The sequence below is a fragment of the Tamandua tetradactyla genome, chromosome 11 (assembly GCF_023851605.1).
Source record: "Tamandua tetradactyla isolate mTamTet1 chromosome 11, mTamTet1.pri, whole genome shotgun sequence".
NCBI lineage: Eukaryota > Metazoa > Chordata > Mammalia > Pilosa > Myrmecophagidae > Tamandua > Tamandua tetradactyla.
In genome coordinates, this window is record NC_135337.1 from 84,676,522 (window position 1) to 84,696,156 (window position 19,635).

The window sequence follows — 19,635 nt, forward strand, 5'->3', positions numbered from 1 at the left end:
GTTATTCCCCTTTTCCAGATGAGGATATCAAAGCACAGAGAGGCTGGACCACCCGCTCAAGGTCACACAGCCGGTAACTGGGTGAGGCAAGAATGAAAACAGCTGTACCACCAGTTAGGCATGCTTACCAAGTGCCTGGCCACTGTGGGGCCCTCCCTAAGATAGGTGCAGCCGCCTAGTAAGGCAAAGAATCTGGCTGTACCCATTTCTCTGGTGGGGTAGCTGAGGCCGGGGAGGCAGAGTGTCACAGAAATGAATGGAAGAGCTGGGGTTCAAAAGAGGAAAACTGAAAGTGAAAGAGAAGTTCAGCTCCAAGCCTCCTTCCCTCCCCACCCTTAGGAAGAGGGTTCTCTAGAGAAATAGAACCGACAGAATTAGAATTGGCTCACATGAAGTCCAAATTCCATAAGGACAGGCTATCAGCTGAAAACTTTGAAAAAGGTGATTCTGACCCTAGACAAAGCTCTGACGAAGGTGAAGCTGCATTTCCCCAGGAGAGGATGGCTGCTGCAGAAGAAGCAGAAATTCTTCTTTCTGACATCTGAAGTCCTCAGTTCTGCTTTTTAGGTCTGCAGTGGATCGGATGAGGAGAACTCCCCTCATTGCTGAAGACAAGCTCCTTTGTTAACGCTAGATGCCATAGGTGCAATCAACTGACTAATAATATAACTCCATCTACAAAATACCCTCACGGATACACGCAGGCCAGTGCTTGTTGGACCAAACAAAACGGACGTCACTTTAATTTCATGTGAAATGAAGCGTCACAGGATGGCAGAGGATTTGGGCCAGGCTGCCTGAGGATGCCCTGTTACACCTGTGCCCTTACGTGCCAGGCCTTGCGTAGATGCAGAGTCTCGATGCTACTTGGCCACTCTTCACTTGGCCTCCCCAACAGAAGAAACTGAGACTCCCGGGGCAGGGAGCATTGGAGGCAGGTCTCTGGACATTCTTCTAGGTTCTAGACCTTGATCTCAAACAGAAGAGTCAAACTTTGTTCTCTCTTATGATGATCCGGGAGAAGGAAGGAAGTAAGGGAGCAGGACAGGAACAGGTTGGAGAAAGATAAGGACTTCCAGAGCCAAGTTTCTGCTGTTGGGGCTTGTCAGTCAGAAGCTGCCTTGGAGGGCTGTCTGGTTTGGAAAGTGCATTTCTGCTTCTCTCTCTGAGTTGGAGACCAGAAAGGGCAGCTGAACCAGTTCAGCTGAGGGAACTGGGGTCCAAGGCTGGTCACGCTTCCTTCTCCTCCTGCCTCCCCAAATGACTACCTGGCCAGCTCCCAGTGTTACAGCAAGTGAGGCAGAGCTGGGAGAGGCAGTGGCAATCAGAGAACACCTTCAGGAAGAGGTGGCAACAGAGCTGGGCTTTGAAGGCTGCAGAGGAGATTGCCAGGTAGACAAGGAAGGATTGCAAATCCTGAGGGCAGAGGCCTTACCTACTTTCTTCACTCTTTTGTATCCTCTTCACCCAGTAGGGTGCAATAAATATTAAATAGGCATTCTACGCAGGGTTCATTTGCCGAGGCTGGGGTGAGTGAAATCAAACCATGGTGTGGTGGGAGCAGAGAGTATCAAGCAGAGAATGGTGGGCTTTGAGGCTGGTGTTATGATCACAGTCTTGAGATTATGGAAAGCTCTTGTGTTCCTCCTTGTCCCCAAAGATCATTGCAGCTTGCAGGCCCTCATAACTTTGCTGACCTGACTTAGTTCTGTTCCTTTCAGGAGAAGTACACAGGGCCAGGAGCCTCCGTTCCTGGATTCGGTTCCAACTCTAGCTGGCTGGGTGGGGGCCCTCCTAGGATGTCTGGCCCCCTTTCCATCTACACTCGGAGGTCTGTTGCATGGGTGGAAAGGTCCCCTAGGAGCGGGCTTCAGGCTGGGTGCAGCTGGGGCCAGGAGTGCCCCAGGAAGTAGACAGAGATCAAACCAACCTTGCCTGTTCATTTTGGTTTATTTTTTAGTGAGTTTGACCTCTGATGCTAAACTGCCTGTGTCCACCCCCTCACCATCGATCTATTTGGTCTGGGCCACTTGGACTATGGTATTGGTACAGACCAGCCACTGACCACCTTTGAGTGCCTTTGACCCTGGGCAGCTGTCTGGCCCCAGCCACTTCTCATCACCTCACCGATGCCTAAATACTGAATGGTCCGCCCCAAGTCCTCAAGACTGCTGCATCTTCATCCACACACCCTGTCCCTGGGGAATTCTTTCTATCCTTGTAGATTTAAACACCAGCCACATAGGGACAAGTCCTGCCCAGCTCTGTACCCCCCGCTTCCCCACCCCAGTCGCCTCTGCATCCTCCAGGTTTTGACAGGAGCCCACTGGCCTGACACCAAGCCAAACTCCTGCCCCCCAAATCAGCTCGCCCAGCCTGGTTCACCTGGGCCCTCAGACCAGAACTTGGAGAATTTTTCTCTTTGTTGTGTACTTACTTTTTTAATGTGGATGTTTTAATTTGCATAGGACATAGGGCCCAAATCAGAGTGCACAGCTCAGTAAATTTTCTCAACCACAATAGCACTGTGATTGGGAGACAGAACATTGCAGAACTCATTTTCCTTTTGGTCACTACCTGCCCCTGAGAGGTACAACCCTCCTTGTGTCTAGCATTGTAGTTGGGAGTATGAGGAGCCAACATAGATAAGACATCCATGTCCTAATTCCCAGAAACTGTGAATATGGGACCTCACATGGCAAAAGGGAGTTAAAGTTGCTAATCAGGTGAGCTTGACATGGGGGACTGTCCTAGATATTATCTGTGTGGGCCCAGAGTCCTTATAGGTAGAAGAGGGAAGCAGGAGAGAGAAGCAGAGGGCAGTGTGGGAAGGACTTGGTGCAACACCACTGGCTTGGAAGATGGCAGGTGGGACCACAAGCCAAGGAATGTGGGCAACCCCTGGAAACTGGAAATGACAAGGGAATGGATTCTCCTTTAGAGCCTCCAGAAGGGATTGCACTCCATGAAGCTCACTTTGGATCTCTAACTTCCAGTAAAGATAAGCTAATACATTTGTGTTGTTTTAAGCCATTGAGTTTTTCATCCTTTGCCACAAAAGCAATAGAAAATGAATCCCGCAAGTTTGGGTCCTTGGAAGTAGAGGGCTGCCGTCACAGATGCCTAAAGATGTGGAAGTCATTTTGGAAACGAGCAGGTGGGCAGAGACTGGAAGATCTGGGGGGACCTAAGAGAAAAGACATAAATTGCGTCCAACAGCCAGCCAGTAGAAATATGGGTGTTACGACTTGGCTAGTGAGGGACTCAGAAAGAATGAGGGGCCCAGAGAGAAAACCTGAGTCACTTTAGAGAATATCGAAATCATCATAAAGAGATTGTTCCCACATTCATTTCTATCCCTGACCTATAAATGTGAATGTTCTCTGCTGCCCTTTTGAGCCTGTTATAACAAATGCCTGGCTCCCTTATCACTTAAATAAAACATTTAACATGTTCAAAAAAAAGAGATTGTTCCAAGAACTACGGATGCTGAAGGCACTGCAGGTGAGGGATCAGGGTAGATGAGCTTGTGATTGGAAATTGGAGGAGAGAGGATCCTTGTTACACTGGCAGAAACTTAGTGATATTGTGTCCTATGGGAGAGCAGAACTCGTAAAGGATGGCTATTTGGCTGAAATTTCCAAAGCAAGTCTTGAAAGGGCAGCTTGGTTTCTTCTTGCTGTTTATAGAAAAATGGAGGAAGAAAGAGGTAAATTGAGGGTGAAACTGTTAAACAAAAGAGAAACCCGGACAGGATGATTGGGGGGCATTCCTAGTCCATAAAAATTGCAAAAGATGCTAAAACTAAGAGATTCGTTGCCAGGAAAAGAATGTTCTACTGAAAAATCTGAGACTGTAGCTGGACAACCTTTTCCTGGTATCTCAGAAAGATCTCTAGATCAGAATAGGCAGTCACACGGAAGGCTCTTTGAAAAGATGAAGCATTTGATTGATTCTGCCAGCCAGCTCAGCAAAAGCCAGAAATAGAGATGGGGTTATCCAGGAAAGCTCTGGGGAAGAGTCTCTTGTCTAATGTGAAATACACAGGAGACCCACCAAGTTCTTGAGAATATTGTATGAGCAGAAACACTGCCAGCTTGAACCGCATGAGGCAGGGAAGAGCACAAAAGGAAAGAAGGCTGCAGAAACCTAGCATTTCTACAGGCGGAAGCAGGGTGATAAACCTACTCAGCTACAAATGCACGTACCCTTTCATGAAGAGAATGATCTAGAGAGTGGAGCTGAGAATCATAGAGGATTATTTCCGGGCCTGGAAACCGAGTGGACTTTTTCTTGCAGGATTTTGAACTTGCTTGGGACCAGTCCCTCCTTTTTTTCCTTCCATTTTTTCACGTTTTGAATGGGAATGTCTGTTGCTGTTATCTTATGCCTGCCACACCCTTGTATTTTGGGGGCCAGAAACTTGTTTCTTGAGTTTACAGACTCACGGATGGAGAGGATTTGTGCTCCACTTCCAGGATTATACCCGTAACTGATTTTGATGACTTAAGTCATTAAAGGAGATTTGGAACTTTTTTTTTTCAACTTTTTTTATTGTTCAATATAACAGATATATAAAGAAAAAAAAAGAAAAAGCAATGATTTTCAAAGCACACTTCAACAAATAGTTACAGAACAGATTACAGAGTTTGTTATGGGTTACCATTCCACTCTTTCAGATTTTTCCTTCTAACTACTCCAAAACACTGGAGGCTAGAAGAAATTTTTTCTTTTTTGTGAAAAATAACATATATACAAAAAAGCAATCAATTTCAAAGCACATCACAACAGTTAGTTGTTGAACAGATTTCAGAGTTTGGTATGGGTTACAATTCCACAATTTTAGGTTTTTACTTCTAGCTGCTCTAATATACTGGTGACTAGAAGAAATGTCAATATAATGATTCAACAGTCATACTCGTTTTTTAAACCCTACCTTCTCTGTATAACTCCACCATCACCTTTGATCTTTCTCCCACTCTTTAGGGATATTTGGGCTATGCCCATTCTAACTTTTTCATGTTGGAAGGGGCTGTTGATAAGATGGGATAGGGGGGTGGAACTAGCTGATGTTCTAGAAAAGCTCCATTTCAGGACTCATCTGGTCCAGAGACCCGTCTGGAGGTTGTCGGTTTCTGGAAAGTTACCCTCGTGCATGGAACTTTTGTAGAATCTTACATAACGCCCTAGGTGTTCTTTGGAATTGGCAGAAATGGTTTTGGTTGGGGTTTGGCAAACAGTGATGGGTAGCAATGTCTAACTGAAGCTTGCATAAGAGTGACCTCCACAGTAGCCTGCTGGCTCTATTTGAACTCTCTCAGCCACTAAGACCTCATTTGTCATACTTCTATTCCCAAGATTTGGGACTTTTGAGCCAATGAGACTTAGCTGAGATTTTGAACGTGAGTTGATGCTGTATGGGTTGGGGCTTTTGGGGAACTTGCAATGGGAGTGGATGCATTTTGTTTGTGGGGTGCACATTACTCTTTGGGGACCAGCGGGGTGGACCGTGAAGGCAGAATACTGCCCCTCTCCAAAAAAATGTCTATGTCCTAAGCCCTGGGACTTGTATGCTACCTCATATTTTAGTTTGCTAAAGCTACCGAAATGCAATATACCAGAACTGAGTTGGCTTTTATGGTGGAGATTTAACTTAGAAGCTTACAGTTCTGGGGCCATGAAAATGTCCAAGTCAGGGCATCAGCAGGTGGCACTTTCTTCCCAGAGATCAGCTACTCGCAATCCTGAACTCTTCTGCCACATGGCGACATCTGCAGGACTCTCCCATCTCTCCTGAGCTCGTTTGCTTTCAGCTTCTGCTGCTCTGTCTGTTTTTTTCTGTGTGTCGTTCTTTCTGAACTTCCGTGTCTTTCTGTGTATCTCTGAATTTCATCCTCTTACAAAGGACTCCAGTAAGAGGATTAAAACCCACGTGTGGCATGCCTCGACTGAGCAACCCAATCAAAACGTCCCACCCACAATAATTTTCCACCCACAGGAGTGGATTAGCTTTAAGAACATGATCTGCTGGGGTCCAGAAAGCCCCCAGACCATTACACTTCAGATGGCAAAAGATGAAGGTTGTAGATGGAATTAAACTTGCTCAACAGCTGACCTCGAGATGGGAAAGTTATCCTGGGTATTATCCAGGTGGACCCATGTCATTGCAGGGGTGCATATAGGTGGAAGAGGGAGAAAGAGAGAGAGAGAGAAACAGAGAGAACGCAGTGTGAGAAGGACTTGTCCAACACTGCTGGCTTTGAAGATCAAGGATGGGGCTACAAGCCAGGGAATGTGGGTGGCCTCTAGGAGCTGAAAAAGGTACAAAAACAGATTCTTCCCTGGAACCTCCAAAAGGAGTGTAGCCTTGCCGACACTTCAAGTTTAACCCAGTCAGAGACCCATTTTGGGCTTCTGGCTTCCAGAAGTATAAGCTAATATACATGTGTGTTGTTTTAAGCCACAGAGTCAGTGGTAATTCACAATAGGAAACCAATGCAAGCATCATAGAATTGTTTAGTCTGGTTTGAACTTCATATAAATGGAATCCTACAACATGTGCTCTGTTTTCTTGAGCTTCTTTATCAAAGGCATTTTTGATACCTCTCCTTCCCCACCTTTCCTTTCACCTCCAGGTATATAATCCATCAGCAACTCCTGGGGGGCTCTGCCTCTGAAATATCTTTGGAATCCGTCCCCTTCTCTCCACCCCATGTCCTGTGGCCGGTCCACAGTGCCCCATCCTGGTTTTCCAAAAGGCTGCTTTCTGCACGGCACTCAGCACCCCCCAGCACCCCATCTCATCTAAAATAAAGGGCAACAACCCCATATTCCATTGGTGGGAGTGTGCAGTCTTACAGCTACCCCATAAAACAGTTTCACAGTTACCTATAAAACTAAAACTGCACTTACCCTGTGACCTGGAACTTCCCCTCGGAGGGATTTCCCCAAGAGAAATGAAGACTTAAGTTCACACAAGTCTTGTGTACAAATATGCATAGCACCCCTGTTTATAATTGCCCACAACTGGAAGCATCCCAAATACCAGTGAATAAGCAAAGGATAACTCTATCATGGTATATTAATACAGCCCATATAATTGAGCAATAAAAAAAAGAAACGAGACTACTGTTAGACCTAGCAACATGAATGAATCTCAGAAACATCATGTGGTGTGAAAGGAGTCAAACACAAAGACATGGTGTGTGATTCCATTTATATGAAATTCAGGACAAAACAAACCTATGATGAAAAAAAAAGAACGAAAACAGAAATTACCTATGGGCAGGTGGAGGCATAGAGGGACTTTGTGGGGGAAATGGCCATATGTTTGGTGGGGGGCAAGATAAAAACTCAATGAATGTGCATTTCAGATTTATGTGTTTCACTCAGAAGCAGAATTTTTTACCTCGGAATTAAAACCAAATAATGAACCCATTATTTGTTTATAAACAAATAATGAACCCTAGCTAATGATCTACATGCCGAAATGTTTAAAGGTGATATGTCAGATATCTGTTGCTTACTTTGAAACGCATCCAGGGAACTAATGAGGGGTGTTAGGTGGAGAAAAGGGTGGGTGAGGGGATGATTGGATGGATGGATTGATTGATGGGTGGGTGAACATTCAGATAAAGCAAATAGAGTAAAACGACACCGATCAGGATCCAGGTGGGTAGGCAGGCTTTTGCAATGAAATTCTTGCAACTTTTCTGTAGCTTTGAAAAGTTTCATGATGGCACGTTGGGGGGAAATAATCCAGATTTCTTCTCCACAGACCACGGGCCCTGCACAGTCTTCCCTTGTCACCTCGCTGCTTTCACCCCTTCCCACATTCCCCTGGATAGCTTTGCTCCAGCCTTGCAGCTCTCCTCACTGCTCCTCTGGATGCTTGGAACACAGTCCTTCCTCAGGGCCTTTGCACGCGCTGCTTTTGTTTTTCCTCCTGAGAGCCTTTCCCAGCCCCTTCCCCACCCCATTCCTGACCCTCCTTGCCTTTAAGTCTCAGTTCAGATGGTCTCTCCTTTGGCCAGTGCAATTAAAATGGCACCGCCCTATTTATTGGGTTTTAACCAGGCCCTTTACATCTCATTTACTTATGAATCTGTTTATTTATGCGCTGGCTTTCTCTTCTGGTGGGGGCTCCCAGGAGACGGGGATGAGTCTGCTTTATTCCTTGCTGGTTCCCTGAGGTTCAGCCCTGGCCTGGCACATTCAAGTCAATCAGAAAACATCTCTTGCCTGGATGGATGGATGGACGGACGGACGGACGGATGAGTAGACATTCCTGGCAGGGACCAGTGCAACCGCCATGGCTTTGAGGACGGCTGAAGCTGTGTGAGCTCCTCGGACAGGCGGGGCCTCGCTGGCCAGGCCTGCCACTGACCTCAAGCTGGCTTTCTTCAGTCACCACTTTGTTTCCGCAGCACGCCCAGTCCCAGGGCAGGCTTTCCCACCCGACCACAGCCTCTGGGAATGCGGGCGAGCCCAGCGATGTTTATTTCTAACGGGGACTCCACGTTGGTTCCAAAGGGCGGCCAGGGAAGGAACTGCAGATTTTCATGCATTTACCTTTGGGCCACCTTCCATGGAAGGAAACCTTCGCGGGATTTGGAGACTCGAGCCCACTCCCTTGACTCCTGGCCACTATTTTCACATCTGTAAAATGCAGAATGGAGACAGCTTCTTTTAGGAGCTATTAAAAGCCAGCAGGCTGAGCCCTTGACTGCCCCCGTATTTACAGAGGTGCTTGAAGATGGGGGGAGGTCAGGTCGTCGGTCTGGGGGGAACTTGGTCCTGGGTGCTGGGAGGTCCAGGGCGGTGAGGGGAGGCGATCCCAGTGTGCCCCCATGTCCTGCTGGGCAGCCCGCCCCACCCCCAGGGCTCTCTGTTGACCAACACGTATTCCCCACCCCCACCCAGGATGTGGTCCAGCCTGAACGAATGGCTGTGGCAGGACAAGTTCTGGTTGCCACCCAACAACTCATGGGCAGACCTCGAGGACCGGGATGGGGCGGTCTACGCCCACCCTCGTGACTTGCTGGTGTCCTTGCCCCTGGCGCTGGCATTGCTGGTCCTGCGTGCCATCTTTGAAAGGTGAGTATCCCCACTGTTGCTCGCCTGTGCGTGGGTCTGTGCAGCACTTCCAGCATCCTTCCTGCCCCCTGGGTTGCCATTTGAATGCATCCCTGGTGGGGCCCAGCTTTGCACCCGGGGGGGTGGCTCTTCTCTCCCCCCACCCCCCTGCCACCACCCAAAGCTCCCCTGGTCTCTGGTCGCTGGCTAAATGGGTCTCTGGCTGCAGCATCTTGATCAGGCAGGGACAGGGCCCTGGAGGACAGATACCTACCTTGTGGATGCCAGCAGCCCACTGCCCCCTCCTGTGCCCTCCCGAAGAGCAAGCAGCCCCACCCTCACCTCCCCTCCCTCCAGGCTCCTTCTCTCTTCCTTCATGGCCAGAGGAAGGAGTGTCTACACCTGGGTCCCTGCTTTTGTGCCCTGCCTTCACCCCCTGGCTCTCATCCCCCAGGTGCCTGCCCACTTCCCCCAGTGCCCAGGCAGCTCCTTGTCAAGCCCCATGCATTTTCAGACTCTGCACAGAATGGGGTCTCCCCGTCTCGCCTTGGGCATGCTCAGCCTAAGTGTCCCTAATGAGCCCTCCTGGGATCTCTTCTTCCCCCAGCCACATTGACCATTGCTGTGTTCTCCAGGCACCCCCACCCCCCAACCCTGCCTGAGACCCCTAGCCTGACTCCGCACAGCTCTCAGCTGCCCGCAGGATCTACCCCTGTTTCCAGCCCCACAGCCCTCCCTTCTCCCTTGCTCTCACCCCTGACCCCAGATCTGCCTGGCCTTTTGTGGCCCAAGCCTTGATAGTTACCAGCTGCCTGGACTGTCCTTCTGTAATGCCTTCGGGCCTGAGTTCCAAGGGAGCCTGCCCTGTCCCTCCCTCATCCCCCACTTGAGGTCCCTCACTTGGTCCTGGCCCCTACCCCAGGGGCCTGGGAGTATGAGACCGGATTCGGGAGGATCTGGGGAGCCTTCAGGGAAAGCTCTGTCTCATTCTGCTGGAAGCAGTTCATGAATCTTACCCCCATCCTCACTGCTACCCTGAGGTGGTACCATCACCATCCCCATTTTACACAAGTGAAAGCAGGCACAGAGAGGGCAGATGACGTACCCCAGGTTGCACAGCAAGGAGGTGAGCTGGGCCTAAGGCTTTGCCTATGGCATTCCAGGAGGCGCAGCTCAACCCAGCCTTGCGGGGTGGGACTGTGCCAGTTTCACCCTTGGAGCCTAGGTATGGGGTCACATATTTAACCAATGCCATCACATTCCAAGGTCACCTGAGAGGTACAGGAGGCAGGGCAGGGATTTTAGCCTTTGTTAATGGGAATTGAGTCCTGGGTTCAAATCCCGGGTCTTCCACGCATGGCGGGACTTCATTCATGTCTGTGTCCAGTGGGAACCTCTGTGTCCATTGGGCCAACGGTAAGGTGATGATAGGATGAAGTGAGCTGGCCTATAACCTGGACTCGCTTTATGCATAGTAAGCACTCAACAAACATCTGTTCCCCCACCCCACCCCAAAACACGATGGAGTCTGGAACGAGTTGGCTGCTGGGCTGCTCTGGGCCTCAGTTTCCCCTAATGAGGGGTGATGCTGGGATGGAGGGCATGGAATTCGGTCCCAATCCCTGGCCTCAGGGTGCCCCCTTGTGGACACCATGGGGACTGACCAGGATCTCACTTCTCCAAGCACTCACCCCGAAATGGGGGGCTGCTGGAAGGGGGACCCTGAGAGGGGACAGGCCCCAAATGTACCTTTGGGGACCCCCCAGCGCTGTGGAATACAGACCACAACTCAGGCCATCGTGACAGCGGAAGTGAGGGGACCCTCATCACTGGTTTGGGATTGGGCAAAAGTGCCTGTGTACCCCAAGATCCCGAAGGTGGGTCCGTCTGGCTGCCTTGCTTGAGTTTGTTCTGGTGCAGCCACCAGTAGCAGTGAGAAGTGTAACGGAGCCCTGTCCGTGGTCTTTTTGACTCTGGGCTCCTCATCTTCTGCTTGTATAGAAGCAAGGTTCCCAGTCCTTGTACCCCTGCTGGTCCTTAGGGGAGCAGTGTCTCCATGTCTCCGTGTCTCGGAGCCTCACTTTCCCCACCTGAGCAGGTGCTGCCCCTCTCCCAGCCCCCCACCCCAAGCCTGCCTCTACTTACCCAGCCTGATGAGCCCTGTCTCCCCTTCACCCAGATTCGTGGGCGTGCCCCTGAGCCGGTGGCTGGGGGTGCGCGATCGCATCAAGAGGCCGGTAGTGCCCAATGCCACGTTGGAGAGACACTTTTGCCTGCAAGGTCAGAGGCCCAAGGAGGTGAGAGCTCCCCACCGCCGTCCCCTTAAGCTGCCTTGACTGCCCCGTACCTGGGGCCTGGGAAGGGAGGGGGAGGGGAGCCCAGTTGCTGAGGGTACAGGAAGCCCAGGGCACCCTCTGGCACCCCCATGATGCCCCCACCCTCCAGTCCACCTGAGTCCCCATCAGTGGGCACAGCCACCCTCCTTCCAAGGGAAGACCCTGGGACTGGAGGGTGGGGGGATGGGGGTAGGTTTCACTTGTCTTGGGAAGAGTGGACTTTTCCCGGGGTGGGTGGGTGGAGTTCCCTGTGACCCTCCCCTGCATTCCTATCCATAGGGCAAGGAGAGGGTAGAGTCTGGTCTACATTCCCTGGGGGAAGAAGAGCTGAGAGTCTTGTGAGCGCCCCCCTTCTCAGCAACCCCCATCACAAGTTGGTCAGACTGGGGACAAAGTCTCAGAGGCTTTGTAGGTGGGGGACCCCACTGTTCTGGGGGGTGGGGGTTGGTGCAGGAAAGCTTCTATGAGATGCTTTTTATTGTAACATATATATAACTTAAAATTTGCCATGTTAACCATTTTTTAAGTGTACGATTCAGTGGCATTAATTACTTTTACAATGTTGGGCTGCTGTCACTGCCTCCCGTCACTACAACTTTCCCATGACTTCAAACAGAAACCTTGCCTCCATTAAACTTTAAATCTTCCTTCCCACCTCCCCGTCCCCAGCCCTTGGTAACCTCTAATCTGCTTTCTGCCTCTATGAATTTTCTGACTCTGGCTATTTCATATAAGTGGAATCAGACTATTCTTTTTGTATCTGGCTTATTTCACAGGCCATTGTGTTTTCAAGGTGCTTCTGTGTTACCGTGTGCATCAGAATTCCATTCCTTTTTACGGGTGGATAGCATTTGCTTTAAGGACAAACCACATTTTATTTATCTAGTCATTGGTTGATGGACTCTTGGGTCATTTCCACCCATTTGGCTGTTATGAATAGCACTGCTATGAAAATCTGTGTACTAGTATCCATTTGAGACTCTGTTTTCAGTTCTTCAGGGTGTATACCTGGGAGAAAAATTGCTGGGCCATAGGGTAATTCTATGTTTAACTTTGTGAGAAATCACCAAACTGCCTTCCACAGCAGCTGCACCATTTTACATTCCCACCGGCAGTGTAGGAGTCCTGAAAGCTCCACAACCTTGCCAACACTTATTATTTTCCACTTTTTTGTTAGCAGCCATCCTAGTGGGTGTGAAGTGGTACCTCACTGTGGTTTCGATTTGCCGTTTCCCTTGTGCATTGTTTCACACGCTTTTTGGCCATTTGTTTCTTTTCCTTTGGGGAAGTATCTGTTCAAGCCCCTGGCCCAGTTTTAAACAGAGCTGTCATTTTGTTGTTGGGTTTTAGCCCCTAGTCCCCAGGCAGCTGTCCTGGTTGCCCTGTGAGCAGGTCTGGGTTGTGTTCTGGCCTGGGTGTACAGATAAGGCCCCACTATTCCGGGGGTGGGGGGGCCTTACCTCCATCTGTATTTTGTGGGCAATGCTTCCCCAGGGACCGTGCCCGGGCCTGTAAGGGATGGAACCAAGCTGGGTCCTACCTGCCCTGGGGCTGGGGCCAGAAGCCTCCACGGACCCCCGTGACCCCTGCTCCCCCCTCTCCCTCCCCAGCCCCAGCTGGCTCTCCTGGCTGCCCAGTGTGGCCTCACGCTGCGCCAGACCCAGCGCTGGTTCCGGGACCGTCGAAACCAGGAGCGGCCCTGCCTGACCAAGAAATTCTGTGAAGCCAGGTCAGCTGAGGGAGGGGAAGCCTGGAGGTGCTGCGGGGGGCGGGGTGAGAAATCGGGGGGGGGGGGGGGTTAATTGGCTACACTTTTGGCTGTGGCCTCACAGACTCTACCCCCTACCCGCAGCTGGAGGTTTTTATTCTATCTGTGCTCCTTCATCGGTGGTTTAGCAGTCCTGTATCACGTGAGTGTGCCTCGTCACCCCCCACTTCCCCAAAACCAGCCACTGTGCATCAGACCAGGGGGCAGAGCGAGAAAGCACGTGCAGAGGCACACAGGGGGGAGAGAGAGCTCGGCAATGCACATATAGAGGACTAGGGGACTATAAGAGCAACTGTGGGAGTCCTGAGGAGACCCCAGACCCCAGGGGTGGGGTGAGGGGGGGTGAGGGCTTTGGGCAGCCTCAGAGTCATTTCCCCACAGGAGTCATGGCTGTGGACGCCGTCAATGTGCTGGGACAGTTACCCAAACCAGGTGAGTGGCAAGGGGTCCTCGGAGGCTGGGGGGTTCCTTCGGCCACAAGAAGCCAAACTGGACATCAGATCCACAACTCCCCTCCAAGTCTCACTCTCCCAGCCCTTGTTTTGACCCCCCCCCCCCCCCGGAGCTGGAGAGAGGGTCGGGGAGTCTGGAAACTTGGGGACAGGGGCTGCCATAAAACTGCTATCCTTGATTACCACCCGGGATGGGGAGCTCTCACCTTCCTCACTCACCGGGGAGCTGGTGTCCTGGTTTTAGGCAAGCAGGTGGGAGGTTCTGCTCCCCACAGCTTCACTGACCTTGCCCGCACCCTGCAGCCCCTGAAGCTGAAGTTGTACTGGTTGTACCTCATGGAGCTGAGTTTTTACATCTCACTGCTCATCAGGCTGCCCTTCGACATCAAACGCAAGGTGAGGCCAGCTGGGGAGTCCCGGGACAGGGAGGGGCGAGGGGGAAGGGCAGCCTCACAGCCCCTCCCTGAGGGGGGCGCCTCCGGCCCGGAGGCGTGGTGTCCGCTGGGTCCAAAAGGCCGCCGTCAGCGCCCCTATCTCCCACAGGATTTCAAGGAGCAGGTGGTGCACCACCTGGTGACCATCATCCTGATCACCTTCTCCTACAGCGCCAACCTGCTGCGCATTGGTTCTCTGGTGCTGCTGCTGCACGACACAGCCGACTACCTGCTGGAGGTGGGCCCGCGTCCCCCTCTCCCCTCCCCTGGCCCATAGCCTGCCAGGGAGGTGAGGCCCCGCCCCCCAGGCGTCCTCCTCCCCCCCACCTGACGTCAGGCTCCACCCCTGGCCTGGCCCCGCCTCCTCGGCCGGCTCTCCTGGCCTAAGCCCCGCCCCCTTTTCTCTCTCATGCCCTCCCCAGGCCTGTAAGATGTTCAACTACGCGCAGTCGCCGGTGTGCAACGTTCTCTTCCTCATCTTCTCCCTTGTCTTCTTCTACACTCGCCTCGTGCTCTTCCCCACGCAGTGAGTCCGCCCTCCTCATGGGTGCCGGGGTGGGGGGAGGTTGTACCGGGGGAGGGGAGCCGGGGCGGGCTCTGCAGCGTGGGTCGCGTCTGTGTTTCCGGGAGGAAGCACGGCAGCGTGTTCCTGGGGTCGGGCACGGTATGTGCCAAGAAGAAAGGCAGAGAACTGGTGTGGCGTCCTCGTTACCCAGTGCGCCGGGGGCACGGAGGTGGGCGGGGGCTCCAGCTTCTCTGTCCTTGCCCAAGAAATTGTTAGGCTGCCTCTCGAATGTGACTCTCACCTGTGCCAGGTAGTAGGGACTCAGTGGAGTGAAAACAGGAAGTCCCCACCCTCACGGAGCTGAGGGTAAAGCAAGTGATCCATCAGGCTAGCGAGTAAAATGTGGTGAGAACTCAGGAGTGATGAATGCAAAGGAAGGAAATAAAGCATGGAAGGGCAGGGGCAGTGGGTGGGGATTAGATGGGGTGGTTTGCGGAGACCTCTCTGGTCAGCACAGAGAGGCCTCTCTGGTTTGCACAGAGAGGCCTGAGGAAGATGAGGAAGGCAGCATGCTGAACTCGGGGAAGAGCTTTCCAGGCAGGGAGAACAGCCTGTGCAAAGGCCCTGAGGCTGAGCTGTGCCTGGTGTGTTGGAGGAACACGGCTGGAACAGAGGGAGGAACAGAGGGAGCGTGGGGGACAGCCGGAGGTGGTGAGGGCAGGGAGGGGATGGAGCAGGGTACATAGGGCCTGAGGGGCTGCTGGGAGGGCCGAGGGCAGAGGAGGGAGGGGTCCTGACTCAGGTGCTCAGGGGCTACCGTGGGGGTCCAGGGTTGGAACCGGGTGGAGGTCCCTCTACCAGTCCAGGGGGCTGGAGCAGGGGCTGAGCCAAGCTGGCCGCTCCCAGGACTGGGTGTGAACAAGGAGGCCAGTCCTGGAGACCAAAGGAATGGCCACAGTGTGGGGAGATTGCAGTGCAGGGTCCCTGAAAGCAAGTGAGAAAAGAGTGGCAACTTCCCTAGTGACCTTTCTGGGAGGAAGTGGGGGGGGGCATCATATGTCCAAACCTGCAGTTGGGGGGGGGCGCATGGCAAAGGGAGATGGCAGATTGCTTTAAGGAGTTTCAAAGGAAAAGAAATGAGGTGGTAACCAACGGGGCAAAGTAGGTCAAGAAAGCTTTTTGGCTTGTTTTTTGTTTGTCTGCTTTCTTGTGTGTGAAGTCACGGCAGGGGCGGTGGTGGGGGTGAAGAGCCAGCAGGGAGAGGGGGGGCCATGGAGGAAGCAGGAGCTGTGTCCCCGGGAGGAGCGGGGTGGCCGTAGCTAGGGCCCAGGGACAGTTTGTTCTGGGCACCAGGAGGGAAGGCGGGGCAGGAGTGGGGTGTACATGGGAATTGTCCCTCCTGCTGGGTTTGTGTTTCCAGTGGGGTGAGGAGGCAGGTCCCCTGCTGAGAGCGAGTCTGGGGGGCGGGGAGCACTGTTGTCGGTCTGAGAAGAGATGAGACCATACCAGAGAGCTTTCCAGGAGAGCAGATGGAATGTGAGGCATCTCCTTGGGGTTACGGTCATGAAAAGGCCACCTCGGTGTGCTCCTGTGCTTGGCTGTAATTCAGTATGGCCAGGTGAGAAGGGAACCTTGGAGGCCTGGCTGAAGATCAGAGTTGTCATGCTGGGGGTCAGTGGGGAGCCAAAGAAGGTTCCCGGAGCAGGGAAGGCTGAGCAGGTTAAGCCATCCCTAGGGCTGGGGTTGAAGGCTGCTGCTGACCCCGGCCCATCCTTCCCCCCTGCAGGATCCTCTACACCACGTACTACGAGTCCCTCATCAACAGGAGCCCCTTCTTCGGCTACTACTTCTTCAATGCCCTCTTGATGTTGCTGCAGCTACTGCACGTGTTCTGGTCTTATCTGATCCTGCGTATGCTCGTCAACTTCATGAAGAAGGGCCAGGTAGGGCCCGGCAAGGCTTGGCACCCCCCGTCCCAGCCCCAGACCTCCCCCACCCCCCACTCCCTGCCCTGAGCTCTGGTCCCCTTCCTGCCCCCCACCCCAGATGGAAAAGGACATCCGCAGCGACGTGGAGGAACTGGACATGAGCGAGGAGGAAGGCGCCGAGGAGCGTCTGCAGCTGAGGAATGGGGTGGCTCGGGGGCCCGCGCCAGCCCCCACCGAGGGTCCACGGAGCCGGGCAGCCGGGCGACTGGCCAACGGGCACACACCGGCCACGTAGCTGGTCGAGGCTGGCCATGAGGGGCTGCCCTCGGTGCCCGGTGGCTTGGATTCACGGGGTGGTCCTTGGGCCAGCTCTGCGGAGACAGGGAGGGGTCCCACCCCACGAGGAGGGCTGATGATCTGTCTCCAGCCCCCTCTTCCTCTCTACCCTCCCTTCCTCCGGGCAACTGGACAGAGCCACCTCCAGGCTGCAGCCAGGGGACTGTGGGGAGCCCCAGTCTGCAGAGGCCCAATAAAACTTGAATGGAGCCTTACGACCTGAGAGCACGTGTCCCTGTGACAGTTCCTTCTCCATTCCAGCCCCAAGTGAGCCACCCCATAAGCCCCCCAGGCTTTATGGATTGAGGAGGGAATATACGTGTGCCCACCCCTGGGAGGGTACAGGCAGCACAGAAGGCAAGCCAGGCAGCTCCTGAGACAAGTCACCCTCAGAGCAGCCATGAGGCAGCAGATGAGAAGGGATGAGGCTCACAGAGGTCAAGTCCTTTGCCTAGGGTCACACAGAGGCTGGAGGCTGAGAAGGAGGCTCAAGGTTAGCAAGCTCCCTCCTCATGGTCCCTGGGGTCTGCCTGGAGACAGTGAGTAGGAGGCAGGGGTGCATCTTGTGGGCCAGCCTGGGTGTGGTCACTGTCTCTTCAGGAGCTCTGCAGTAAGGTGTCCCCCAGGCTGAGACCAGAGTCCCATATTCCAGCTGTCACAGCCACAAGATGCATCGACGGTCCATAGAGGAAAAATGCAAATGACCCTTAAGCGAATGAAAAAAACGGCCAACTTCGCTCAATGTAAGCAAAGTGCAAATTAAAATTACATTGTTGTACTATTTCTTGCCTGCCATACCGGAAAAGATGCAGTGGCATCACCCTCTGTTGGTGAGATTGTTGGGAAACAAGCCTGTTTTTGCATTACCTCTTGAGTAGGAACTGGGCAATATCTAGCAAAGATGTGTATGCATTCCCTCTTTAGCCCTAAAGATGCACCAAGGGGTTCCTCGCACTTCTACAAATCACTAAGAAAAGAATAAGCAACCTTAAAAGGACAGCAAAAGACATGATGGATAGACACAGAAAACACTGAAGCCGATACACAGGAATTTGGTCTCATCAGCAATCATGGCAATGCAAGTCCAGGCTATGAGATATCATTTTAGACCCATTCATTTGGCAAAAAATGAATTGGAAAATAGAAAGGGTTTCAACAAGAATTTCACGTATATTTTGGGGTTGGGAGGTGGGGAGGCGGGGTGCATTATGCGTTGGTCCAACCACTTTGGAAAACCATTTAGCATCATGTAAAATTGTTGGCCATCCCATCAAGTTCAAAAGCAACTCTAATGCAATGTGTTGTTTAGGTATACGTATTTATCTAGTAGAATTCTTTAATAACAAAATATAATCACAAAATTCAGAATAGCAATGTTAAACCTTTGACCTGTGAGGCAGGAGGGTGAGCTGCATGTTGATATAAATTACCATCATCATGCAAGTGTTTGAAGTGTGAAAGTGTGGTGACAGATACACTTCACGTTAATAAATACAATTTAAAAGCAATATGCACCAAAAAAAAACTATAAAGCGGGAGCAAATATTTGCAAACCCATACATCTGATAATATGCTCTTAAAATGCAAAAAAAAGAAAAAGGAAATAAACAATTAAAAATGAACAAAGGACTTGAATAGACATTTCCCCAAAGAAGATAATACAAAAGGCCAACACAATGAAAAGATGTTCAACATCATTCCCCATTAGGGAGATGCCACTTCACACCCATGAGGGTGGCTGTAGTAAAAAACATGGGAAGTAAATGTTGGTAAGGATATGGAGACATTGGAACCCTCATACAAGGCTGGTGGGAGTGTAAAACTTTTGCTGCTGTGGAAAAAAAAGTGGTTTGGCATTTCCTCAAATAGTTCAACTTAGAATTGTCAAATGACCCAGCAATTCCACTCCTGGGCACATGCCCCAAAGGACTGAAAACTGATATCCAAAAAACTCCTTGTATACAGATGTTCACAGCAGCAGCATTCATGATAGCCAAAAGGTAGAAACAATCCAACAGCCCATCGATGGATGAGTGAATGAACAAATGGTGATGTGTCAAAACAATGAAATATTCCATCATTAAAAAGAATGGAATACGAATACATGCTACCTGTAGATGAATTTCAAACCCTATGCTAAGTGAAAGAGACCAGGATGCAAAAAGTCATATTGTATGATTCCATTAATATACAAAGTCCAGAAGAGGTAAGTTCATAGAAACAGAACACAGATTGGTGGTTACGAGTTATAGAGAGGAGGGGGAAAGGGGAATAACTGCTTAATGGGTACAGGGTTTCATTTTGGAGTGATGGAAATGTTTTGGAACCTTGATGAATGTGATGAAAACATTGTAAATGTATTCAATGCCACTGAATTGTTCACTTTAAAATGGTTGATTTTATGTGAACTTCAACTTAATAAAACGTTGCATGAAATAAAGGTGATATGCATAGATCAATCATTAATGGTGCATTGTAAAACAAGAATTACTGACTGCTGCTCTGGTGCCATATATCTGGTACTTTCCACCCAATCACTCCCTTCAAAACAAAGTAAAAAAACCTCAAAAGAGATCATGATGGACATCAGAAAATGGACACTTAGACAGGAATACCAGAAGTCTTTACAGAGCAATACTTGTGGGGTGCAGCTAAAGCTACCCTTTGAGGGAAATGCGGACCCTTATATGCTAATGTTAGAAAAGAAGAAATGCTCAGTAATGATTATCTGGAGGATTGATGTCATAAAAGACGGTGGAGTAGGGCAGTTAAAGAATCAGATGCGCCACAAAAACAAGCGT

The 19,635-nt window shown here is 51.2% G+C and overlaps 1 protein-coding gene across 8 annotated transcripts in view; it reads left to right on the plus strand.

The window, feature by feature from the left end:
• CERS4 (ceramide synthase 4) overlaps window positions 1-19,274 on the plus strand; it is a 66,105-nt gene extending 46,831 nt beyond the window's left edge. For 6 of the 8 annotated variants that reach the window (XM_077121529.1, XM_077121531.1, XM_077121532.1 and 3 more), the window contains 10 exons: window positions 8,923-9,096; window positions 11,255-11,372; window positions 13,022-13,140; window positions 13,264-13,321; window positions 13,561-13,611; window positions 13,935-14,027; window positions 14,175-14,303; window positions 14,488-14,591; window positions 16,357-16,513; window positions 16,617-19,274. In XM_077121529.1, the coding sequence (XP_076977644.1) occupies window positions 8,924-9,096; window positions 11,255-11,372; window positions 13,022-13,140; window positions 13,264-13,321; window positions 13,561-13,611; window positions 13,935-14,027; window positions 14,175-14,303; window positions 14,488-14,591; window positions 16,357-16,513; window positions 16,617-16,793 (1,179 nt within the window). In that variant the 5' untranslated portion in view covers window position 8,923 and the 3' untranslated portion in view covers window positions 16,794-19,274. Of the gene's footprint in view, window positions 1-8,532; window positions 8,746-8,922; window positions 9,097-11,254; window positions 11,373-13,021; window positions 13,141-13,263; window positions 13,322-13,560; window positions 13,612-13,934; window positions 14,028-14,174; window positions 14,304-14,487; window positions 14,592-16,356; window positions 16,514-16,616 lie in introns of all 8 variants that reach the window. The other 2 variants (XM_077121528.1, XM_077121527.1) reach the window with 1 other exon arrangement.
• Window positions 19,275-19,635: the final 361 nt, after the last annotated feature.